At 54.2% G+C, this 19,618-nt stretch overlaps 8 protein-coding genes across 8 annotated transcripts; 5 read left to right on the top strand and 3 right to left on the bottom strand.

Moving 5' to 3' along the window:
* Window positions 1-220: 220 nt before the first annotated feature.
* AYO20_02057 (hypothetical protein) lies at window positions 221-2,061 on the top strand (the record flags this gene model as incomplete). Its single annotated transcript, XM_022640363.1, has 5 exons — window positions 221-286; window positions 365-668; window positions 733-1,475; window positions 1,529-1,861; window positions 1,969-2,061. The coding sequence occupies 5 exons, from the start codon at window positions 221-223 to the stop codon at window positions 2,059-2,061; spliced, it is 1,539 nt and encodes a 512-aa protein (XP_022503863.1).
* A 193-nt stretch (window positions 2,062-2,254) lies between these two features.
* On the bottom strand, window positions 2,255-3,709 carry AYO20_02058 (hypothetical protein; the record flags this gene model as incomplete). The annotated part of the gene is made up of 1 exon (XM_022640364.1): window positions 2,255-3,709. The coding sequence occupies one exon, from the start codon at window positions 3,707-3,709 to the stop codon at window positions 2,255-2,257; it is 1,455 nt and encodes a 484-aa protein (XP_022503864.1).
* A 973-nt stretch (window positions 3,710-4,682) lies between these two features.
* Window positions 4,683-6,646, top strand: AYO20_02059 (hypothetical protein; the record flags this gene model as incomplete). The annotated part of the gene is made up of 4 exons (XM_022640365.1): window positions 4,683-5,329; window positions 5,390-5,425; window positions 5,493-5,799; window positions 5,876-6,646. 4 exons carry the CDS (start codon window positions 4,683-4,685, stop codon window positions 6,644-6,646), a joined length of 1,761 nt encoding a protein of 586 aa, XP_022503865.1.
* Window positions 6,647-7,439: 793 nt separating this feature from the next.
* On the top strand, window positions 7,440-9,629 carry AYO20_02060 (hypothetical protein; the record flags this gene model as incomplete). The annotated part of the gene is made up of 6 exons (XM_022640366.1): window positions 7,440-7,711; window positions 7,837-8,054; window positions 8,110-8,825; window positions 8,940-9,022; window positions 9,097-9,175; window positions 9,261-9,629. 6 exons carry the CDS (start codon window positions 7,440-7,442, stop codon window positions 9,627-9,629), a joined length of 1,737 nt encoding a protein of 578 aa, XP_022503866.1.
* A 481-nt stretch (window positions 9,630-10,110) lies between these two features.
* AYO20_02061 (hypothetical protein) lies at window positions 10,111-12,122 on the top strand (the record flags this gene model as incomplete). Its single annotated transcript, XM_022640367.1, has 6 exons — window positions 10,111-10,179; window positions 10,245-10,333; window positions 10,376-11,424; window positions 11,472-11,676; window positions 11,731-11,883; window positions 11,933-12,122. The coding sequence occupies 6 exons, from the start codon at window positions 10,111-10,113 to the stop codon at window positions 12,120-12,122; spliced, it is 1,755 nt and encodes a 584-aa protein (XP_022503867.1).
* Window positions 12,123-12,467: 345 nt separating this feature from the next.
* AYO20_02062 (hypothetical protein) lies at window positions 12,468-13,446 on the bottom strand (the record flags this gene model as incomplete). Its single annotated transcript, XM_022640368.1, has 3 exons — window positions 12,468-12,781; window positions 12,845-13,210; window positions 13,278-13,446. The coding sequence occupies 3 exons, from the start codon at window positions 13,444-13,446 to the stop codon at window positions 12,468-12,470; spliced, it is 849 nt and encodes a 282-aa protein (XP_022503868.1).
* A 1,150-nt stretch (window positions 13,447-14,596) lies between these two features.
* On the bottom strand, window positions 14,597-15,699 carry AYO20_02063 (hypothetical protein; the record flags this gene model as incomplete). Its single annotated transcript, XM_022640369.1, has 3 exons — window positions 14,597-14,767; window positions 14,848-15,197; window positions 15,264-15,699. The coding sequence occupies 3 exons, from the start codon at window positions 15,697-15,699 to the stop codon at window positions 14,597-14,599; spliced, it is 957 nt and encodes a 318-aa protein (XP_022503869.1).
* Window positions 15,700-16,706: 1,007 nt separating this feature from the next.
* AYO20_02064 (hypothetical protein) lies at window positions 16,707-18,521 on the top strand (the record flags this gene model as incomplete). The annotated part of the gene is made up of 5 exons (XM_022640370.1): window positions 16,707-17,202; window positions 17,273-17,396; window positions 17,496-18,057; window positions 18,158-18,303; window positions 18,398-18,521. 5 exons carry the CDS (start codon window positions 16,707-16,709, stop codon window positions 18,519-18,521), a joined length of 1,452 nt encoding a protein of 483 aa, XP_022503870.1.
* Between the last annotated feature and the right edge of the window lie 1,097 nt (window positions 18,522-19,618).

Below are 19,618 nucleotides of genomic sequence, written 5' to 3' on the forward strand. Positions count from 1 at the left end.
GCTGACTTGCCATCGACATCAGCCAAGGTGTTATGCGGTCCGGAGCTGGGAAAGGCCGCGAAAAGCATGACATACTGTCGCCAGAATGCTGTCCTTGGGTATGCAGAGGCCACCTGTGAGGGGACATTCAAAAAGGTCTGCGTCCTCTAATTGAGGTCCATGTCTGGACAACAGCAGAGATCCCCGAATTTAGAGATCTCAGCCAGAAGAATCCAGTAAAATGGGCTCAGTTACTCCTCCAGCCGAGGCGGGCGACTTCGAAACTCGACTGTTCATAAACGGAAAGGTTCGTATCTCTCAAAGCTCGGACAGTTGGACTATCTGCCGATTCTCGTTCCAGCCTGACACTTTCCATCGCGTATAGTTCGTCGAGGCCAAAAGCACAAATAGAATTAGCATATACAGTGCCAACGACAATTCGCTCGTCAGCTCAGACGTCCATGTCGCCGGACAAGCAGATGTGGACGACGCCGTGGCTGCCGCAAGGGCTGCCTTCAGCTCCTGGGCGTCGACCCCGCCGATACAAAGATGTAAGCTCCTGCTACACCTGGCAGATTTGATCGAAGAAAACGCAGAGGAATTGGGCAGACTCGAGGCCCTGTGTTCCGGAAAGCCCATGTCCCAGACGCGGCAGTTTGAAGTGCCCCTGGCGGCAAATGTCTTCAGATGTAAGGTTCCCATGTTCCCCTCGACACATCCCATCGTTGCCCTGATGATGAATGAACGCTGCAGACTACGCGGGTTGGTGTGACAAGCTCGAGGGAGAGTCGTGGCCCGCAGACAATGGTTTCATGAAGGTCGTCCGACGAGAGCCGCTCGGGGTCTGCGCCGCCGTCAACGCTTTCAACGGTCCGCTGGTCATGATTGCTTTCAAGGGCGCGCCGTGCCTCGCGGCAGGAAACACCATGGTCATGAAATCCAGCGAGAAGACGCCCTTGAGTACCATTTTCTTCGGAAAGCTGCTCCAGCAGGCCCAAATCCCACCTGGCGTGTTCAACCTACTCTCCGGAGCGGGGGAGACAGGGGCGCTGCTCGCGTCGCACACGGACGTAGACAAGATCTCTTTCACGGGGAGTGTCAACACGGGCAAGAAGATCGCCGTTGCCGCAGCTTCCAGCAACCTCAAGCGAGTCACACTGGAGCTAGGTGGGAAAAGCCCCAGCATTGTGTTTCCTGACGCAAATCTCGACGTTGCAACACAGTGGTGCGTGCAAGGCATCGTCGGCAACTCCGGCCAGGCTTGCATCGCCAGTTCACGCGTCTATGTGCACAAGGACATCAAGGAGACCTTTGTACAATGCCTCAAAACCGCTTTTGAACAAACTCATGCTGCCTTTGGAAAAGATCCACACTCGGACTCGACACATATCGGGCCGTTGGTCGACAAGTCGCAGTTTGAGAAGGTGGCCCAATATGTTGAAGCTGGCAAGGCAGAAGCCACTCTGATCACTGGGGGCGAAGCCCTGTATGATCAAGTAAGTTCCTCTCGAAAGAGGAGCAAATAGTTTGAGAAGACTTTGGTCTCCAGGATATGTCACTGACAGACTCCCCCAAGGGCTGCTGGATGACTCCGACGATTTTCCTGGACCCTGGGCCGGATGCCAAAATCTACAGAGAAGAAATCTTTGGCCCCGTTGTGGTCGTGAGCGACTTCAGCAGCGAAGAAGACGTCGTCAATCGTGCAAATGCTACGACTTTCGGACTTTCAGGAGCAGTCTTCACGCAGGACGTCAACCGAGCGATGAGGGTGGCGTCTCAGATCACCAGCGGCACAGTTTGTGTGAACTGCTGCACCATGGTTGACTATACAGTGCCATTTGGAGGGCTCAAGCAAAGTGGCTGGGGCCGAGAGCTCGGAAAGGTGTGTCGATGTATTCCCATGTTTGATCCTCGGAGGACTTGGAGATTCTTCGTTGCAGGATGACGAACTGCTGGGATCCTCTGCTGACACGATCTGACCATTTCTAGGCTGGGATCCAGGCATACACAGAGCTCAAGACAATCTTCATCAAGTATGACTTGCTAAATCTGGTTCTTGGTAATGCATTGCTGACAATATAAATTAGCTTAACATACTAGGCCTCACTATCTCCCCAACTTTCGGAATCACAAGTCTGGAAGAATGGAAAATGTAGTTTCTGGGAGGGAGAAATTTGCGTTACGCCGGTAGAGCTATGGGTAAGCTCGCCATGTGGTTGTGCCCTAGGTACTCTTAGTTGTCGAGATAAGACAGATCCGTTGTGTGCAAGATAGATCAAACCGTGTACGTGACCGAGTCAACAGAAAGACCGTCCAGAAGATTCGGATACGCGTTAATAAACTCTGGCGTCAAGCCCCATCCCTCGACACGGCTGAAGACCTTGTAAAATTCGTCGCGCATCTTCAATCCGTCGTTCTCGCTCGACTCTAAGATCTCCTGACCCCATGGCCAGCGCACTTTGAGGCAGCAGGACATCATGTCGAAGATGTTGGGGAGTTGGGCCATGTCGGCCATCCTGATGAGATTGAGCCGGAGCGCGGGCCACAGGATCATGTCGAGGTTGACCGAGTGCGCTTGTTGTATCTGTTCCGGAATTGGCCACAAGAACGGAGAGATTCGCGCGAAGCTCTCCGGGGTTGGGTGGACCCTCCATTTACTGAGGACGTAGAGCAGCCAGCCGATCGCCAGACGCTCCGGTTCGGCCACGCGTGATTTCCGCAGCGCCGTATGAATCGAGTTGGCAAGGAAGTTCTGGCGCGATCCAAACAGGAGGTCCAGTGGCTCCGGCTCGTCCGGGGAGGTGGCCACCGCGCTGGGGGAACTGAACCAGGGAGACGAGACTTTACTCAGCGGGTCTTCTAATGTGTTGTTCGGGGTCAGCGACCATCTGGGGAGAGATGGTGTTCGAGGATTGGCAAATGACGGACTCGAGTCAGACTGATTGCACGCCCGACTCCGTGAATGGTTTGGATGAGGCAGCCTCATACTGCTTCGCGGCATCTGCTGCGACGGCTTTAAATGCGACAGTAGCGTTCCTGCTGCAGACTCGTCGCCATCCTGTGGCGAATTGTCGAATTCTGTCAGAAACGGGTCGGGTGGATGATCAGATGTAGAAACCCAATATCGACCAGAGTCGAGATTACCGGTCAAAGTGCACAGAGCATCTGATGAGCTCTGGAGTATTCTTGTTGAATCTGGACTTCTGGGGAAGGGAACTTCCCCTGGTAGAGGCTGGCGGTCAGGTCCCTGCTGTGGTTCATCCGCGCTTCTCATGGTCCCTGTGGCTGCCATATCTGATGTGCACAGTATGCCCGACATCTGCGGGCATCCGGGTTCGGTGGACTTGGTACCAGCGTGTGATGACGGAGCCATCTGATCCTCGTAGCTGAGAGTCGTATCGACCACGCTGGCTGGGGGGCTTTGGTGCATTGAGGCTACCATGTGGTTGGCTGTCCTTTGCAGCGAACCGGCCAAACCCATCATCGTCTCTTGTTGTCTTTGTAGAAAGCGATTCTCCAGCTCGAGGGTATGGATCTTTTCGACCAGGACACTGACGGCGATTGAGCCATGGTTCTGCTTACAATAGGAGACTTGGTCTTCCAGTAGTTTCATTTGACTGTCTCTTTTCTCGCGGAGTTTCTGCTGTGCGCGGCGATCACGGAGCCGTTTCCTTTCCGCAGAGGTCATGGTGTTGTCGTGCATTGTAGTTGTATGGTATGGATAGCTCATGTTTGGTGTTCGAGTTGTACGGGACGCCACAAACAGTATGTTCTTGGGTTCGAAGTGCCCATCCGTCTCTTTGATGTTCTGGATACAATGTGGGAAATGCACGAGAGCTCAAGGCCCCGGTCGGATAAGAACTCGGCGCCCATAACAAGATGCGTTAGCGGCGCTCTCGGCTACAACTCTGCGGGGAGTTGGTGCTTGACCCTGTACCCGACTTGTGGAGGCGGGGGACTGTGGAGGCTATTGTGAAGGGCAAGGTGTCAATCCCTGGCTGGGTGTGTCTGATCTCTTTACCCAGGGATGCATAAAACTGCATAACTCGTGGAGACAGAACCGAAGCGGTTGTGGCGGAGGTTGATATGCAATTCCCTGTCACCGCCGTTAGCAATGATTCACGCCGTGATAGGCTAGGGTCTAGGGTAAAGACAACAAACACTGACTCACTGGGAGAAAGCAGCAGTGAACAAATAGAAATCCGTGGTAATGCTCTTAGCGACAAGGGCAGCTGGAAGCGAAGTGAAGTGAAGTGGAGCTCGGCAGCCACTGAGAAACTTGTGCCTGATCCAAGGCGAGTCAGCGCTGAATCAATCCTCTCACATTCCAAGTCTTCACTCACACCTGGGCATCAGCCTTGGTGCGGTCCATTTGTTTAATCTGTCGGAGGTGGAGATGAGACCTACTGGCAAGAGCCCCAAGGCTCGAAGGTCGACACACGAATCAATATACCTAGGCCAACCTGAGAATGGCCTGTAATCAACACTCGAGACTGCGGCACTTGACATGGGACGAATATCGAGAGGTCCACAAGTATACATCCAAATTGAGGACCAGTGGCGTGCTCTACTTACAAAGGTTTGAAATCTTAGGTTGATATCTTTCGTTCAACAAGGCCCTTCATTCCCTCTTACACACATCTTTCTCAGTCGATTCTAATCAGTCAGAGACATCTCACATCTGCCGCCCTCTGCTGCCCAGAATGTCGCCCATTGCCACTGCAGACCTCGAGGCACCGCCCACCAACGGCCATATTCCCACCGACTCGGAGACCAGATGTCGCCGAGCACCAATTCATGCCAACAGACACATGCGGGTGGTCTGCATCGGGGCGGGCGCCTCGGGAATCTACATGGCCTACAAGCTGAACCACTCATTTACCGACTTCTCCCTCGACGTCTACGAGAAAAACTCCGACATCTCGGGCACATGGTACGAGAACCGCTACCCCGGATGTGCCTGCGACGTCCCCGCTCATAACTACACCTATTCCTTCGAGCCAAAGTCGGACTGGTCGGCGAACTATGCCACTTCCAAAGAGATCTTTAAGTACTTTGCGGATTTTGTCGACAAGTACGACCTGCGGAAATACATCACCTGCAACCATGAAGTCGTCGGGGCGCACTGGGATCGGGACAACAATGAATGGGTGGTCCGAGTCCGACGACCAAGCAAGAATGTTTTCGAACAGCGGTGTGACTTTCTGATCAACGCTGCTGGCATTCTGAACCATTGGCGATGGCCAGCAATCCCAGGTCTTCACTCTTTCCAGGGTGACCTCGTGCATAGCGCTGCTTGGGATGAGAAGCTGGACGTGGCTGGAAAGCATGTTGGCCTGATTGGGAACGGGTATGTCCACCTACGGTCCTCTATGGCTGAGATCCTGGTTGGTATCTGACAAATGTACAGCTCCTCGGGCATACAGATTCTACCCAAGATGCAAGAGTAGGTATTTCTGAATTTGATTTTTCTATTGAAGCTATGCCTGAATCCACAATGACACCCTGCACAGGCAAGCCCGTCATGTAACCACGTTTATCAGGGAGCCTACCTGGGTAAGCCCCGTTAGAGGTATGGAGTATCATGAATACAGCGACGAAGAGAAAGAAATGTTTCGCCTCAAGCCCGAGCTCTGGCTGGAAATGCGGAAAAAGGCCGAAAAAGCAATGGCTTTGGTCTTCCCATTGATGCTCAAAGGATCTGCCAGTCAGGAAGCAGCAGCAGCGTACATGAAGAGCCAGATGGTACAGAAAATCAACAACGACGAGCTGGCACAGAAACTCATCCCAGATTTCGCTGTGGGCTGTCGACGGCTGACGGTAAGTCGATTGCCCCGACGCTGCCATCTTCCATTGAGTAAACAATGATCCTGACATTCGGAACAAAACCATGTAGCCAGGGATCAACTACCTGGAGAACCTGACAGCGAAGAATGTCACCGCTCTGTATGGAGAAATTACGGCCATCACTCCCACCGGCTGTGTGACCGAAGACGGCAAGGAGCACGAACTGGACGTTCTGATCTGCGCCACCGGGTTCGACACCACTTTCAAACCACGGTTCCCCTTGATCGGACGAACCGGCAAAGATCTGGCAAAAGAATGGGAAATCGAACCGCGCAGCTATCTCGGGATGGCGGCCGCCGGGTACCCGAACTACTTCATGTACCTGGGTCCAAACTGTCCCATTGGCAACGGGCCCATCATCTTCTCGATCGAGATCCAGGGTGAATACATTGCCCACTTCATGAACCGGTGGCAGAAGGAGGACATCCTGACGTTTGACCCCAAGCCCGAAGCGGTGGATGATTTCATCCACCAAAAGGACCTGTTCATGCAGGAGACGGTGTGGAACAGCAACTGTCTCTCATGGTACAAAAACCCACACACGGGCAAGATCACGGCCCTCTGGCCCGGAAGCACGCTGCACTATATGGAGACCCTGGCCAACCCGCGATACGATGACTACAACGTCGAATACCGTGGTCGGCGATTCGCGTATCTGGGCATGGGTTTCTCCCAGGCGGAGCTGGACCCAGACGTCGATGTGACGTACTATATCCGCAACAAAGACGACGACGCTCCCTTGTGCCGACCGCTGTTCAGCACACGGAACGCCAAGGACATCACTCCTCGAATGACCACATTGGCCGAGGCTGGGCTGTAAAAATACGAAAAGAAGGTTGTGGACAGTGGACAAACCGGAGTTGGGGGGGTTGGGCCTCTTTGTTGGGCGCAAACAAATCTATCATTCGTTCTGCTCTGCGCTACATGGAATATACGTATAGGTGAATGAAAAACCCTGCTTCTACTTGTTCGAATCGGAATACATGCTCTGTGAAATGTGCTCGCCGTCCACTATTTAATATCTGTAACCATGTTGCTGCGATGTTCAGAAGAGTTGCCCACACCATCACCACCATTGATTCTCGCTCTCAGAGGGTGATCGGGAAATCTTCCGAGCCTTTTCCTTGATATGCTGAGTAGACTTTGCAACGCTGAATCATCGTCTAGTCTATTCTAGCAGGACGAGTCAGTCTGGGGCACAGATCCGAGTACTTGTGCATGCATACCTGGGGTTCGTATTCGGCCACTGGGTATCCCACCTCCTCCTTCCCCTCGTCGTGCTCGCAAAGAAACATTACTCTGCATATTTTAAATATGCGAACCGCTAGATCCATACATTCTCTGAACCCTACACTGCGACAGACGACGCCAGCTAGCTTAGTATGTACTGTGTGCTGTATGCTATGGATGTCTGTATCGGTCCTCGCCATGGTCCATCCATCCCGCTCTACCCACAAGTATAAGCCTTTCTGAGCGGACCGGGGATGATCAGTGACTATAACATCCCTATTTAGATCGCCCCCTCCTTTACCCCTTCTCCATTTCTCAGATATCAACCCCGGCTAGAGTCTGGGGAAACCTCCAATCTGCGTGCATTGTATACTCACGACATGATGGCCAACACCGAATACTCTGTCCCAACAGAGGCCGAAAAGGTCTTTCGCACCGGCATCCTCCAGAACCCCCTGATCACGCCGTATCTGCCTGAAGGATGGGAGGCGTTGGCCAGCACCGTCAGCTTCGAAGGCAGCCCTAGCCCCAGCATCCCCATCAACTGGCGCTTCGCTGAGAGTATTTCAGCCCTCAAGGCCTACGAGGCCGTGCTGGTCAATGCCATTTTGAAGAAGAAATATAACCACGACCCCGTCGAGGTTAGGATCAACACGTACGTAAAGTGAAAGCTTTTCGCTCGTCTCGCTTCTCTCGCTCCTCGCCTCCCTGATTGATTTTTCAAGAGAGGTGCCTTCTTTTGCTCGTTCACCAACTCACCTCTCCTCGCGTGATGGTCAGAGACCATGCCCAGTTGTTCTTCATGTCCACTTTACTCTGGCGCCTCGATCCCCAGGGAGCCGATCTCAACGCCTTGTCCATTCTCCAGCCCGAGTTGCGGCAGAAGATGGACGCTTACTTCCCCGACTGGGATAAACACGGCTCGCTAGCTTCGCTGCATCGGATGGCAGCGACCAACATCTACAGGACCAAGGATGATCGGTTTTTTCATATTCATGGTAAATCTCGTTGCTTTTCGGATCGAAGGAGAGGCTAAGAAAAGCGAAACCACAGGGTCCATTGATCCACGCCCGACAATCGAGTCACTCGGCCTGCCGCAGGAGAGCTCAGCCTCGTCGTTGCAAGAAGCTTTCAAGCCCTACGTGGAGGCGGTGTCGAGATTCACGGCTGAGGAGCTGCAGGATCTCGAGACTAACCGGTTCCGCCAGGCAGGCACCATCTGCTACTCCATCGACGAGTATAACAACAGCGAGCACGGCAAGGCGAACGCCCACATCGGCCTGTTTGAGATCCACCACCGACCCAACCCTGTCCAGCAGGCGACGTGGTGGCCCGACGCCCCCAGCAGCCCGGGCTCACCGAAGAGGCCTCTCGCTGGTCTGAAGGTGGTTGACCTCACGCGGGTCATTGCTTCTCCGGCAGTGTCGCGCGGTCTCGCCGAGCTAGGTGCCTCGGTCATGCGCATCGTGTCCCCAAACATCACCGACACGTCGGGCCTGCATCTGGACTTGAACCACGGGAAATGGAATGCCTGTCTCGACCTCAAGGTGGAGGCGGATCGAGAGAAGCTCCGCGAGCTGATCCGTGGCGCCGACGTCTTTCTGCAGGGCTACCGTCCTCACGTGCTCGATAAGTACGGCTTCGGAGAGCAGGATATTCTGGACTTGGTCAAGGACCGGGATCGTGGTATCGTCTATGCACGTGAGAACTGTTACGGCTGGAACGGGCCCTGGAAGGATCGTAGTGGCTGGCAACAGATTAGCGACGCGGTAAGTCAAAGTTCCTCCTAGCCCCCTCAATTAGCTCACTCGTTCCTGCTCGCGAATTCTCCAGACCAAGAGACTCATTATTCTGGGGCGTTTCCTTTTGCTGAGGATGAACAGAACTGCGGAGTGTCGCTTGAATTCGGCAGGGCCATGGGCAACGATGAACCCGTTACTCCTGTCTTTCCCAATTCAGATTACTGGTGAGTCAATTGTTCCAGGGGGCCAGGTGTCGTACCTTTGTCTCGGTGGAACTGACACTGATGATTGTCAAAAGTACCGGCATAGCAGGGACGATAGGCATCCTCACCGCGCTCGTGCAGCGTGCTGAGAAAGGGGGATCGTACACAGTCGACGTACGCAGTTTCTTTGTCCCCCCCTTTTCTCCATCTTTCTCTCTTTTCTGGGGTACAATGCTAACACTTCGCCCTGCTACCCCAGATCGCCCTGAACTACTACTCCCGCTGGCTCACCTCCAGCGTAGGGGCCTACCCATCCGCAGTCTGGGACCGCCTCTGGACCCGCCACGGCCGCCCCGTGTTCCGGCACACCGACTCGATGATGGTCCTCCTCCCAGCGTTCATGAAGATGCTGAGGGCCGACCCCGACAGTGCCGCCGCGCTCTTCCAGCCCGGCTTCTTCACAGAGTACGCCATCAAACATCTGGGCGGTGTCACGGTCCGGATCGTCGCGCCTGTTCTGCGGTTTCCCGGCGGCGAGGTCGAGCCGGGGTATAATGTGTCAACCAGGACGAATGGCGTCGATCAACCGCGTTGGCCGGATGATCTTAGCGTGGAAGTCGTTGTTTAAGTGAGAAATTCGTGGCATTTCTTGGTCTTCGAAACAGGCTGAGGTTGAGTGTTTGGTCTGTTAGAACCGTGAACCGTGGGGAAAAAAATCACAACCCTTCAGACTGTGAAATTATGGGGTTTCCTTTTCCCCTAGAGGTCACAGTTGGGAAGGCCCTCTGAAGGACTTGCGCATCTACCAAAACATGCCCCTTTTCTGGATAGATGCTCTTCCAGGAAATAGACTGGGCATGGACATCTGTAAAAGCCACTTTGGGTTTATGAGTCCCGATTGGGACAAGTGCTCCCCTGTATTACAGTACATGTGATGAGAAAAGCTGCCAAGCCGTCACGTGTTACCCCACATCAAACCCCAGTTCTGGCCAGCGCCAGTCCACTTCAAGCTTTGACTCGAATCACCAGTTCACGCCGGCACCCTTGAGCTCTTCCAATCCTTCCCACAAACGTCGGAATGCTGCTGCGTTGTCTGTAAAGATACGACCATGGATAGCGGTGATCTAGACGGAGACGGTCCCCTGGTGAAAAAGCCGCGACTATTCATCGCCCGACAGGTACAAAACGCGTCCCTTATTGCGAGCGGTTGCTGACGACCTAGGCATGCGAACACTGCCGTCAGAAGAAGATGCGTTGTGATGAGGGACAGCCATGTGGTCCATGCAGAACCGTTGGTCTCGAATGCAGCTACGGCGAGCGCAAAGCAACAAAGTAGGTGACTTCTTCCGCTCGTGGCTTCACTGACTGGTATAGGAATGAGGTCTCTTTGAGCATGATCCTGCACAAGCTGGAACGAATGGATGCCAAGATAGACTCTCTGTCCGTCCCGCCAGCGCCAGCGCCAACACCTACTACACAGCCCAGTCTGCCCGCGGAGTCTCCAGCAGGTTCCATCCTGTCGAAAAGTACACCAATCTTATTCAGTGCTCGGTGCATGTTGTCGTGGCCAGCCGTTCGAGATCTTCTCCCCCCTTCTCTGAGAGCAGTTCCGGATGACTACGCTCTAAAGCTGGAAGATCAGCGTCCCAAGCTACCGAGACCTGCACGAAGTCAGGACATTGATATTCTGGCGGACTTCAGCATTTCGACCGTTCGAGAGTTAAGCAATGCCTACTTTACAACCTTCAATCTTGCCCATCCGGTGCTTGATCGCAAGCAGTACTTTCAGCAAACCCTGGGAAATGCAATCAATGGTGGCTTCGGCTACGACGCCGACAGCTGCATTGTTCTCATGACCATGGCACTCGGGACATTTGGGACACGCGCCATAAATGAGTGCCAGCAGCAACGTCATGAAACTCGAGCACGCCATTCTCCCGTCCGGCCTCCAACCGAACCATTGGGACTAGCCTTTTACAACGAAGCACGGAAGCGTAACGGGTTCCTTGAAGGAGACCACACGATCCAGACCTGTCAGTTCTATCTGCTGGCCATGCTCTACCATGCTCAGCTTATACGCCCGGTCGATTGTTGGTCAATGTCGATGAGGGCCGCGGTGATTTGCTTGAAGCTGTGGTACCGACCGCCTGAGGCAGACGAATGGACTCTGGACATGTATTCACGGCTTTACTGGATCACAGTCATGTTCCAAACCGTGCTGACGCAGGAGCTGACCGGGTTGGCAATGTCGCAGATTAGAGATTTGGAGGACTCGGTGCCACTGCCAAAGTTTGTATCGTTCCCCTCAGGTTACCCTCCCGGCCAAGGGGAAGAGGATGAATCCTTCTACCACTACCATTTCCTCGCTCAGATCGCGCACCGCATCTTTCTCAGCCGAGTTTATACCAGCTTATATTACTTTGGTGAGTCCAGAACACGTCTCCTCGCGATCTTTCTGACAAAACCCCAGTACCATCCGCCCACTCTCCCAACGCGGCAGTGGCTCAAGAACTGTACCACCAGCTAGACCAATGGCGATCACAGCTTCCAGCACAACTTCGCTTTGACGACGAGACTCCCATCACTGGGCCAGATCCGCTGAGTGAAGTCTTGGTGGTGTCATTACTCCGGTCTCGATACTTTGTGGCACATTACCATCTCGGAAGACCGTTTCTGTAAGGCTGACGCGGACTTCGCTTGAACTTCTTTGCTAATACCAATATCCGCAGATACAAGGCTCTCCACCACCCGACAGCATTAACGGAATATGACCAGCAAAGATGCAAACAGGCATTACGGGCGATCCTGAAATATTCCGAGGTCACTGAGAGTCTTCTCGGCGTCAAAGGTTGTATGCCACTGGCATTCTCCTGGTGTGGCCAGTAAGGATTTCCCCCAACAGATTTCTGCCAGCGACTGACTTCAAGTCAGAGCATTAGGGCAGCTTCTGCTGATGTACGCGTTTCGTCACACCCCAGCCTTGCAGGATTTTCTGCCTGAAGGCTGGGAACGGTGGTCAGAACGTATCCTCCAAGCATTGCAGGAATTGTCCAGCTTGAGCCCAGCGGTGGCGAAGGATGCAGAGATCGCAAGTATACTGTACTCGACAGCTCCGGGTTGAGAGACATAGTACAGAGCCGCGCCAGTATTCAGTCCGGAGTCAGACCTCCAGGTGCCGGGGTCGCCAGATTATTTCTGCTATGAGGTCCTGAGGGAAGCATACATGGCCAGGAATGTATAAAATTCTTACACAGAAGCCTGTTCCGGAGCGTACGGAGCAAGGATGGCGTGATGTATACGAGCTCCATGTCCAAGGTATGTTTCACACGTTCTCAAAGCCCGAGTTCTGGCCATGATTTACATTATTGTTACCCTAGGGACAAAAGACCATTTCAACGAACGCGCTCGGAAGAACAAGTTGAAAAAGTTCGTCAAGGAAGCCGAACAAGGCGTGGCCTGCCAACAACTATTTCACATTGGCCCCGCCATAAGCAGCACCTTTGACAGCCTGTACGGTCGTTTGCCCCTTGGCCTTGGATAAAGATTCAGTCATGATGGTTGGTAAGGCCGTTGCATCAGTGGCCGCCGAAATCATATGGAATCCTTGATCCGCATACTGCCGAGCAGGCTCGCCTGAAGGACAGTAGATGCCAGCCTTCTTGCCGGCGTCCTTTGCCGCCTTTAAGATTCGAGCAACGGCTTCTGTCATCTCTGGTGGGAAGCCACCTTGGAGGGAATACCCCAGGTTGTTACTGAGGTCGAAAAGGCCGATGAACAATACTACAGATGACAAAGTCAGCGGACGAAGCTTGGGGGCGTTCTGACCTTCCAGCACAAACTCACCATCTACGCCGTCAACTCGCGCAATTTCCTCGACGCACTCGAATGCTTCCTTGGTCTCGATCTGGGCGATGGTCAAGAGATTATCATTGGCGGTATTCATGTATTCAAAGGCACTCAGGTTGCCCTGGTTGTCGAAGGCGCCCATGGAGAAGGGACTGCCGAAGCCTCGCTTGCCTCGTGGAGGGAACTTGGCAGACTCGACCAGTCTCTTTGCGTCTTGGACGGTGTACAGCAGCGGCACGATGATCCCGTGGGCGCCCGCGTCGAGTGCTCTCTTGACCATCCAGCCTTCGTTGGCAGGAATGCGGACAATGGGTGAGACTCCGACCGACGCGACGGCGTGCACGCTGTCGTGCATTTCATTGTCTGGCGCGCGAGAAGTCAGCGACACTCTCGCTCTCTGAGGATTTGGGATTTGGGATTTTCCACCCACCTGTGATGTTTCCGTGTTCGCAGTCGATACAGATCCAGTCGAACCCGCATCTCGCCATTGCTCTGGACAAATGCGATCCGGGCAGCATCTGCCACGCGCCAAAGGAGAGGCCACTTCCAGTGAAGAGCGCTTTTCGCAAAGTGTTGGAGGTTTCCATAATGCTCGCCATGGTGGTCTGCCCTATGCCTACCCTTTCTTAGTCGGATTGGTGGTTCTCGGGTTGGATTCGCCAGGTGATAAGAGGGAGTGGTCTTCTTGCTCAAGAAATTGCTTGGCTGTCCAAGTCCTGCTGTGACAATTGATGACACGGGGATCGTGGACAAACAGTACAATACAATGCCAACGCGGAGGCGCCGTCATCCAAGACTTCCACGATCACGACGTCAACCACGACCACATCCACGCCCACTAATGGGGCCAACCAGAGCGATAGACCTTCCCCGTTCGGTAGCGTTACCGCCGCCGGCAAAACATGGGGAGGCAATGAAAAATTTGTGGGTAGGTGTTTCTGACTATGTGATTGCATTGTCAGGAATTGCTAGTGCATCGATCAGCGCGGACGGCGAACCGTCGTGGAAATCGCACTGAGCACTCAGATACTCCATACAACAGGACAACCCATCACAACGGGTCGTTCAGTGAATGGTTCTGTCTCGGCTACCCATGGCATCGTCAAACCGCGGAGTACAAATCTTTCTCTCCGGTCAAACCCTAGCCCGTCACTTACGCCGGCCCTCCAACGCCGGGGAGACTTCGAAAATGCTCCGGAGAGACGAGTCATGCGTCATGACGGCAGAGATACCGAGTTACAAGTAGTTGAGCCAGGGGCCCCCCTTTCTCCGAACTCCGCGGGTCCCCCCTTTCATTTTGTCATGGGACACCCAACGATCTGTGGATCTTTCAGTTATTCCGGCAGGTCAGCTAGACTCCCCGAGCATGATCTTGTACTTGGTACGTCTGCAGAGTGTTTTAACAGCTAAGTCCCGCCACCGTCCCCTAAACAAGTCTTGGTCTTGGTCGATGGTGAGATCCAGTTTTTGCTACTCAACGAAGCCTGATTATCACTGAAACAGTATTGGAGGTGGTCTTGTTGGGTATGAAGGAAGCTGTGGTAGCTTTGGAGTGGCCCCATTTGGACCATAGGAGACGACCATGCCACGACTCATTGCCGACCGGACCACAGCAAGGAAAACTTTCTCTGCCGATTGAGAACGTGGTGGCAAGTTAGGTGCACGCCGAGTCTCTCACAAGTTCGGCACACGTGAAGCTGGACAAGGGTGCCTACAATGGACGAGGTTGTTTGAAACATGATGTGTTTTTTACATATGCTGTATAGGACCAAGTTCAACCCTCTTCGGTAGAGGGTATCCTCCAATTGCCTCGAAGAACTTTGCGCCACTTGACAAGACCCCGGCCAGATCTTCGCCTATCCAGTCCTTTGCGAAAGCCGCTCGAGTCTGTTCCATTTCGCGCCTGTACTTCCCTGCGACCTAGTGAGGATACGAAATATCAGCATTGGCCGGAACCGGAACTGTCTCATCACAATCAATAGACAAGAGAAGAACTTTACCAGCACGCACGCGCCCTTCAGCCTCGCGTCAACCGCCGTCTGAGCAATCACACCGGCAACGTCTTGCACCGTGTTCGACTCCAGACCGGTCTCCTTCCACCTCTGCGAGTACTCGGCCGTGATGGCCGTCGGGGTAAACGCCGGGGCCACCCCGTTGACACGGATGTTGCCTCGCTTTTTGGCTTCGACTTGAGCCGCGCGCAGGAGGCCGACCACGCCGTGCTTGGACGCAATGTATGCCGCCACGCCGGTGCTGCCAAAGTAGCCGGATGTCGAGGCTATCAGGATGATCGAGCCCGGGTTGGCCGCGGTGGCGGTTTTGTTCATGTAGTGCATTGCCAGTTTTAGAGCTGTGTTTGTCGTTTGGGTCAATCAATTTCATGCTGATGCACCATCACCCCCGAGACACGACTTACTGTTCAGAGTGCCCTTCAAGTTGACGTCAATGACCTTGTATGCTTCCCGGGGCTCCTTGGGCGAGCCGTCTGCCTCGGTGTCGTCCAGATCGAGGACCATGGCGGACTCCATGGTGCCGGCGTTGGCGACGACGACGTCGACCCTGCCGAACCTCTCAACCGTCTTCTCAAACACTGCTCTCATCTGCTGCCAGTCGAGAATGTCAGCCGGCACGAAGAGTGCCTTCTCCGGGTGCGGCAAGGCGGCCGCGACAGCTTTCGCTGCGTACCGGGTGTGCTCGAGGTCTGCTATGACCACATTGGCACCGTTGCCGTTGCACAGTTTGATGGTCGCGGCGCCGATGCCCGCCGCGCCTCCGGTGACAATGACCGTCCTCCCTCCCAAACTGGCTAGGAGGCCCGGGTCATGGTCAATTTGTCGATATCTGGAGGGCATCGTTCGAGCCGCGCGAAGAAGCCTGTTTGTCGTATACCAAAATGCTGTCGGTGGGGGAGCAGTCGTGCGACGTTTGAATATGTGGCTTACTCTTGTCTGGACGGCAGAGAGAGTCGCATGGTGAAAGAGAGTACCTCATAGATCATAGGCGTCTGTGCGACTGCTGAGCCGGGCTTACCGTGGCATAACTACGTGTTGCAAGCTTTACGGAGATGGCAAACACATGGCTGCTCACTGGACTTACTCGAGTTTGTAGGAGGGAAGCCAAAAGAACTTTTCCTTCTCCACGTTCAATCGCCGGCAGTCTACTAGATCCCCCGGGGGGCAAAAGGACAACGGTTTACATCTGGTAAGGATATGAGTGTTGGATTGCCGAGGTATAGTTATAGACTTTACAGTGACCCGCACCAGCCTATTGAAGATAGAGCTGGCCGCTAATCCTGATTAGGTAGTCACGCTAAAGCTAAAAGGGCCTTCTCCATACCTCTCTTCCGGCGGTCTGCTAGATCCCCCGCCAAGCAGCACTAGACAGTATACAAGAATCCCAATGTGGGAACTACGGGTCTTAACCGCCTCAATCACGACTCGCGATGTTCTCCGTCCGCCACAAGGTCGTTGAAAAAGGCATCAAAAAGAACCCCCCTGGAGGCTTCTCTTCCAGTCAACGGCGATGTAAAATGAGCTTGTTACGGCAACCCTGGCCTGGCATGCCGTTGATAATGTGGAGTGACCAGACAGACGTCGACTCCGCGTCTGTGGCAATCTTGGACTTCGTCCCCCCCAGGTCTGGGCAAGGCTGGCGCTCCCCGCCCGGCCTCCACACACGAGATGCACTTTCTCCAAGTGCAGGGTTTGGACGATATATCATGAGTTCTGTTTCCGTCTTTTGCTCGTGGCTCTCAATCTTCTGCGACCTGAGCAGGGGACCTTCTTCCACGCTCGCATCGTTTTACAGTCTCTATCCTGGCTGCTGCTATCCTTTTTTTTGAGCCCTAACACCCATCAGCATGGCAGACATCAAAGAGGTCTCGGCGAGTGAAGTGGAAGCTCCCAAGACGGCAGAAGTGTCGGCACCCGACCAACTCGCAGACTTTGATGCCAAATATGCAGCAAAATTGCGCCATCGCATCGACTGGCGTCTGCTCACGGCCCTGGGCCCCATGTACGCCATCTGCCTGCTCGACCGGTCCAACCTCGCGTCGGCCGCCATCGCCGGCATGACCGAGGACCTCGACATGGTCACGGGCAACGGCTACAACCTCACCAACATGTGTTTCTTCATCACGTACATCCTCTTCCAGCCGCTGATGGTCGTCGTGTGCCGCAAGATGGGCCCGCGATGGTTTTTGCCCCTGATCTGTTTCCTGTGGGGTTGCTTGTTGATCGGCATCGGCTTCGTGCACGATTGGCAGACCATGTTGGGATTGAGGCTGATCTTCGGCGTGCTGGAGAGCGGCTACTTTCCCGGTTGCTTGTACCTCCTCAGCACCTGGTATACTCGATGTGAGCCCTTTCCCCCGCCCCCCAAAAAAGCGTGGCCAGTGCTGACACGTCACGTCACGTCACGTTACAGTTGAGAGTGCCAGGAGATATTCCATCTTCTATCTGATCGGGAGCTGCGCTTCAGGATGCTCTGGGATCCTGGCCTACGGCCTTATGCAAGCGGACGGCGCAGGTGGGCTTCGGGGCTGGCGGTGGTAAGAATCCCCCCTCTCCATGCAAAAATGCTACATTGTATAGCAAGGATGAAAAAAAAAAAGTGACCGAGGCTAACAATCGTGTCTCTCTTTTCTTAGGATCTTCATCCTCGAAGGACTCATCACCATCACCCTCGCCATGATCGCCGTGGTGATGATGGTCAAGTTCCCCGACGAAGAAATGACCAAACCCTCCCCAAAGTTCCTGACCAGGGAGGAACTGAATTTCGTCACGGCGCGCCTCGACGCCGACCGCGCCGACGTCTCGCTCGAACCATTCACGCTCAAGCGCTTCCTCGAGCCCGCCACGGAATGGTACATCTACGGCTTCCCCCTCCTGCTGATGCTGGTCACGACCCTGGCGTACGCGTTCGCCTTCACCCTGCCGACGGTGCTCCGGTCGACGCTCGGCTTCGGCCTGGCGGAATCGCAGTGCCTGACCGCGCCGCCGTACTTCTTCGCCGCCGTCTTCATGTACATCGCCGGATGGTACAGCGACAGGTACCACACGCGCGGACCCGTCCTGGTCACCCTGGCTCTGGTCAGTCTCGCCGGGTTGCCCATCATGGGCTGGGCCAAGAACCCCTGGGTCCGGTATTTCGGCGTCTTCGTCACCGTCGCCGGCGCCAACAGCGCCATCCCCAGTATCATGGCATACCAGGTAAAAGATTTCCCCAACATCATTACCCCACATACCTCGTACCTACCCTAGCCCCTACCCTAGGATCAACATCTACTCACACTCTTGGCCCATTCATTAGGGAACGAATATCCGCGGCCAATGGCGCCGGGCCTTCTGCTCCGCGGCACTGACCGCCATCGGCGGCATCGGCGGCATCATCGGTTCCCTGATCTTCAGATCTCAAGACGCGCCAAACTACTACCCCGGCTTCATCGCCTGTATTGTGTAAGTCCTTCCCCGTCCCGTCCATCTGAAACCCCTTCTGGGGACATTTCTTTTGGGGTCATGGCTAATACCCACGTGTGTGTGTGGATAATAGGGCGTGTATACTAGTCATCGTCATCGTCGCGATCATGTCCGTCTACTTCCACCGGTGCAACAAGGCCGCAGACCGGGGCGAGAGGATTCTGCTGGGCGATCCGAACTTTAGGTTCACCCTGTGATGGGGGGGGAAAAAAGGTCTATCAGGTAAACCGTGTTTCTGGAGGAAAACTCTTTGGGGTTTTCCCAGTAAATTGATGGATGGATGGGTCATGCTTTTGCTTTCGAGGCATAACAGCAAAAACATGAATATAGCATACTACCGAGTAGATAGACACATGTAGATGCGGGTCTGATCATACATATATGTATGCATACATACCAAGCACTTGCCCAAGTTCAAGACCCTTGGGTAGCCCAAGAACGAATCGATTGTCCGTTCGGCTCGGCTTAAACATGGCGACCGCAATATCGTATATGCTGTCCTAGGTCTCCTGATGCATGGCGGCTTTCTACCAAAACTCCCCGCGCGATGCCGTGACCTTCCACTTATCCGTCGTGCCAAACTCCAACCGCCCCTCGCGGAACCGCCACGTTCCTTGCGGCTTCGATTAGGGTCCTCGCTTGTACACGGAAGCGGCCGATAACACAGTGGTCAGTGGTCCCAAGGATCAAAAGGCAAGGGAACAGGGTAGATTCTCTCTCATCGGCCCCACGACTGTTGCGTTGCAGGTCAGGTCTCATGTTTCTGTTAGCGCTCGGCCGAGATGCAACCAGGCTTATACGGTAGACAATCTGAACCCGGTTCAGGAGACGCTGGCCATGGTCGCCGAAGTGGTTGCTTCAATGTGAAAAAAGCAGGTGAATATGTGGCCAGAAGCAGCGCTCAACAATTGCTCTTTTCAGCGGACCTGGTGCTTTTGCCGACACAGTTTCAATTACTCGGCGATATATGCGCTTGACGGCTTGAGTCTTGAGCGGGAGAATCATGCATCGCTATTGCCGTTATCATCGCATGATCACCTTGGTGGGTGCATCATCCGTCCTTGCACCGAACCGAGTAGAGCCTTTGGCACCCAGGACGTGAGAGACACGGGGTAATTTCTGACCCAGCCAGAGAGAGACAGGGGTGAGCTCAGAGCGGTGACTTGACCTCACTGGGAATCTGCATAGAGCAGTGTAAGTCTAACGTCAGATAACATAGAAGCATGGTATTCTGTGGCTCCCAGGACTACCTGGGAGTCGGTAGTAGATAGGAAGGAGTGTGTGTGCAAAGCTA

Source organism: Fonsecaea nubica (genome assembly GCF_001646965.1).
Source record: "Fonsecaea nubica strain CBS 269.64 chromosome Unknown Scaff8, whole genome shotgun sequence".
NCBI lineage: Eukaryota > Fungi > Ascomycota > Eurotiomycetes > Chaetothyriales > Herpotrichiellaceae > Fonsecaea > Fonsecaea nubica.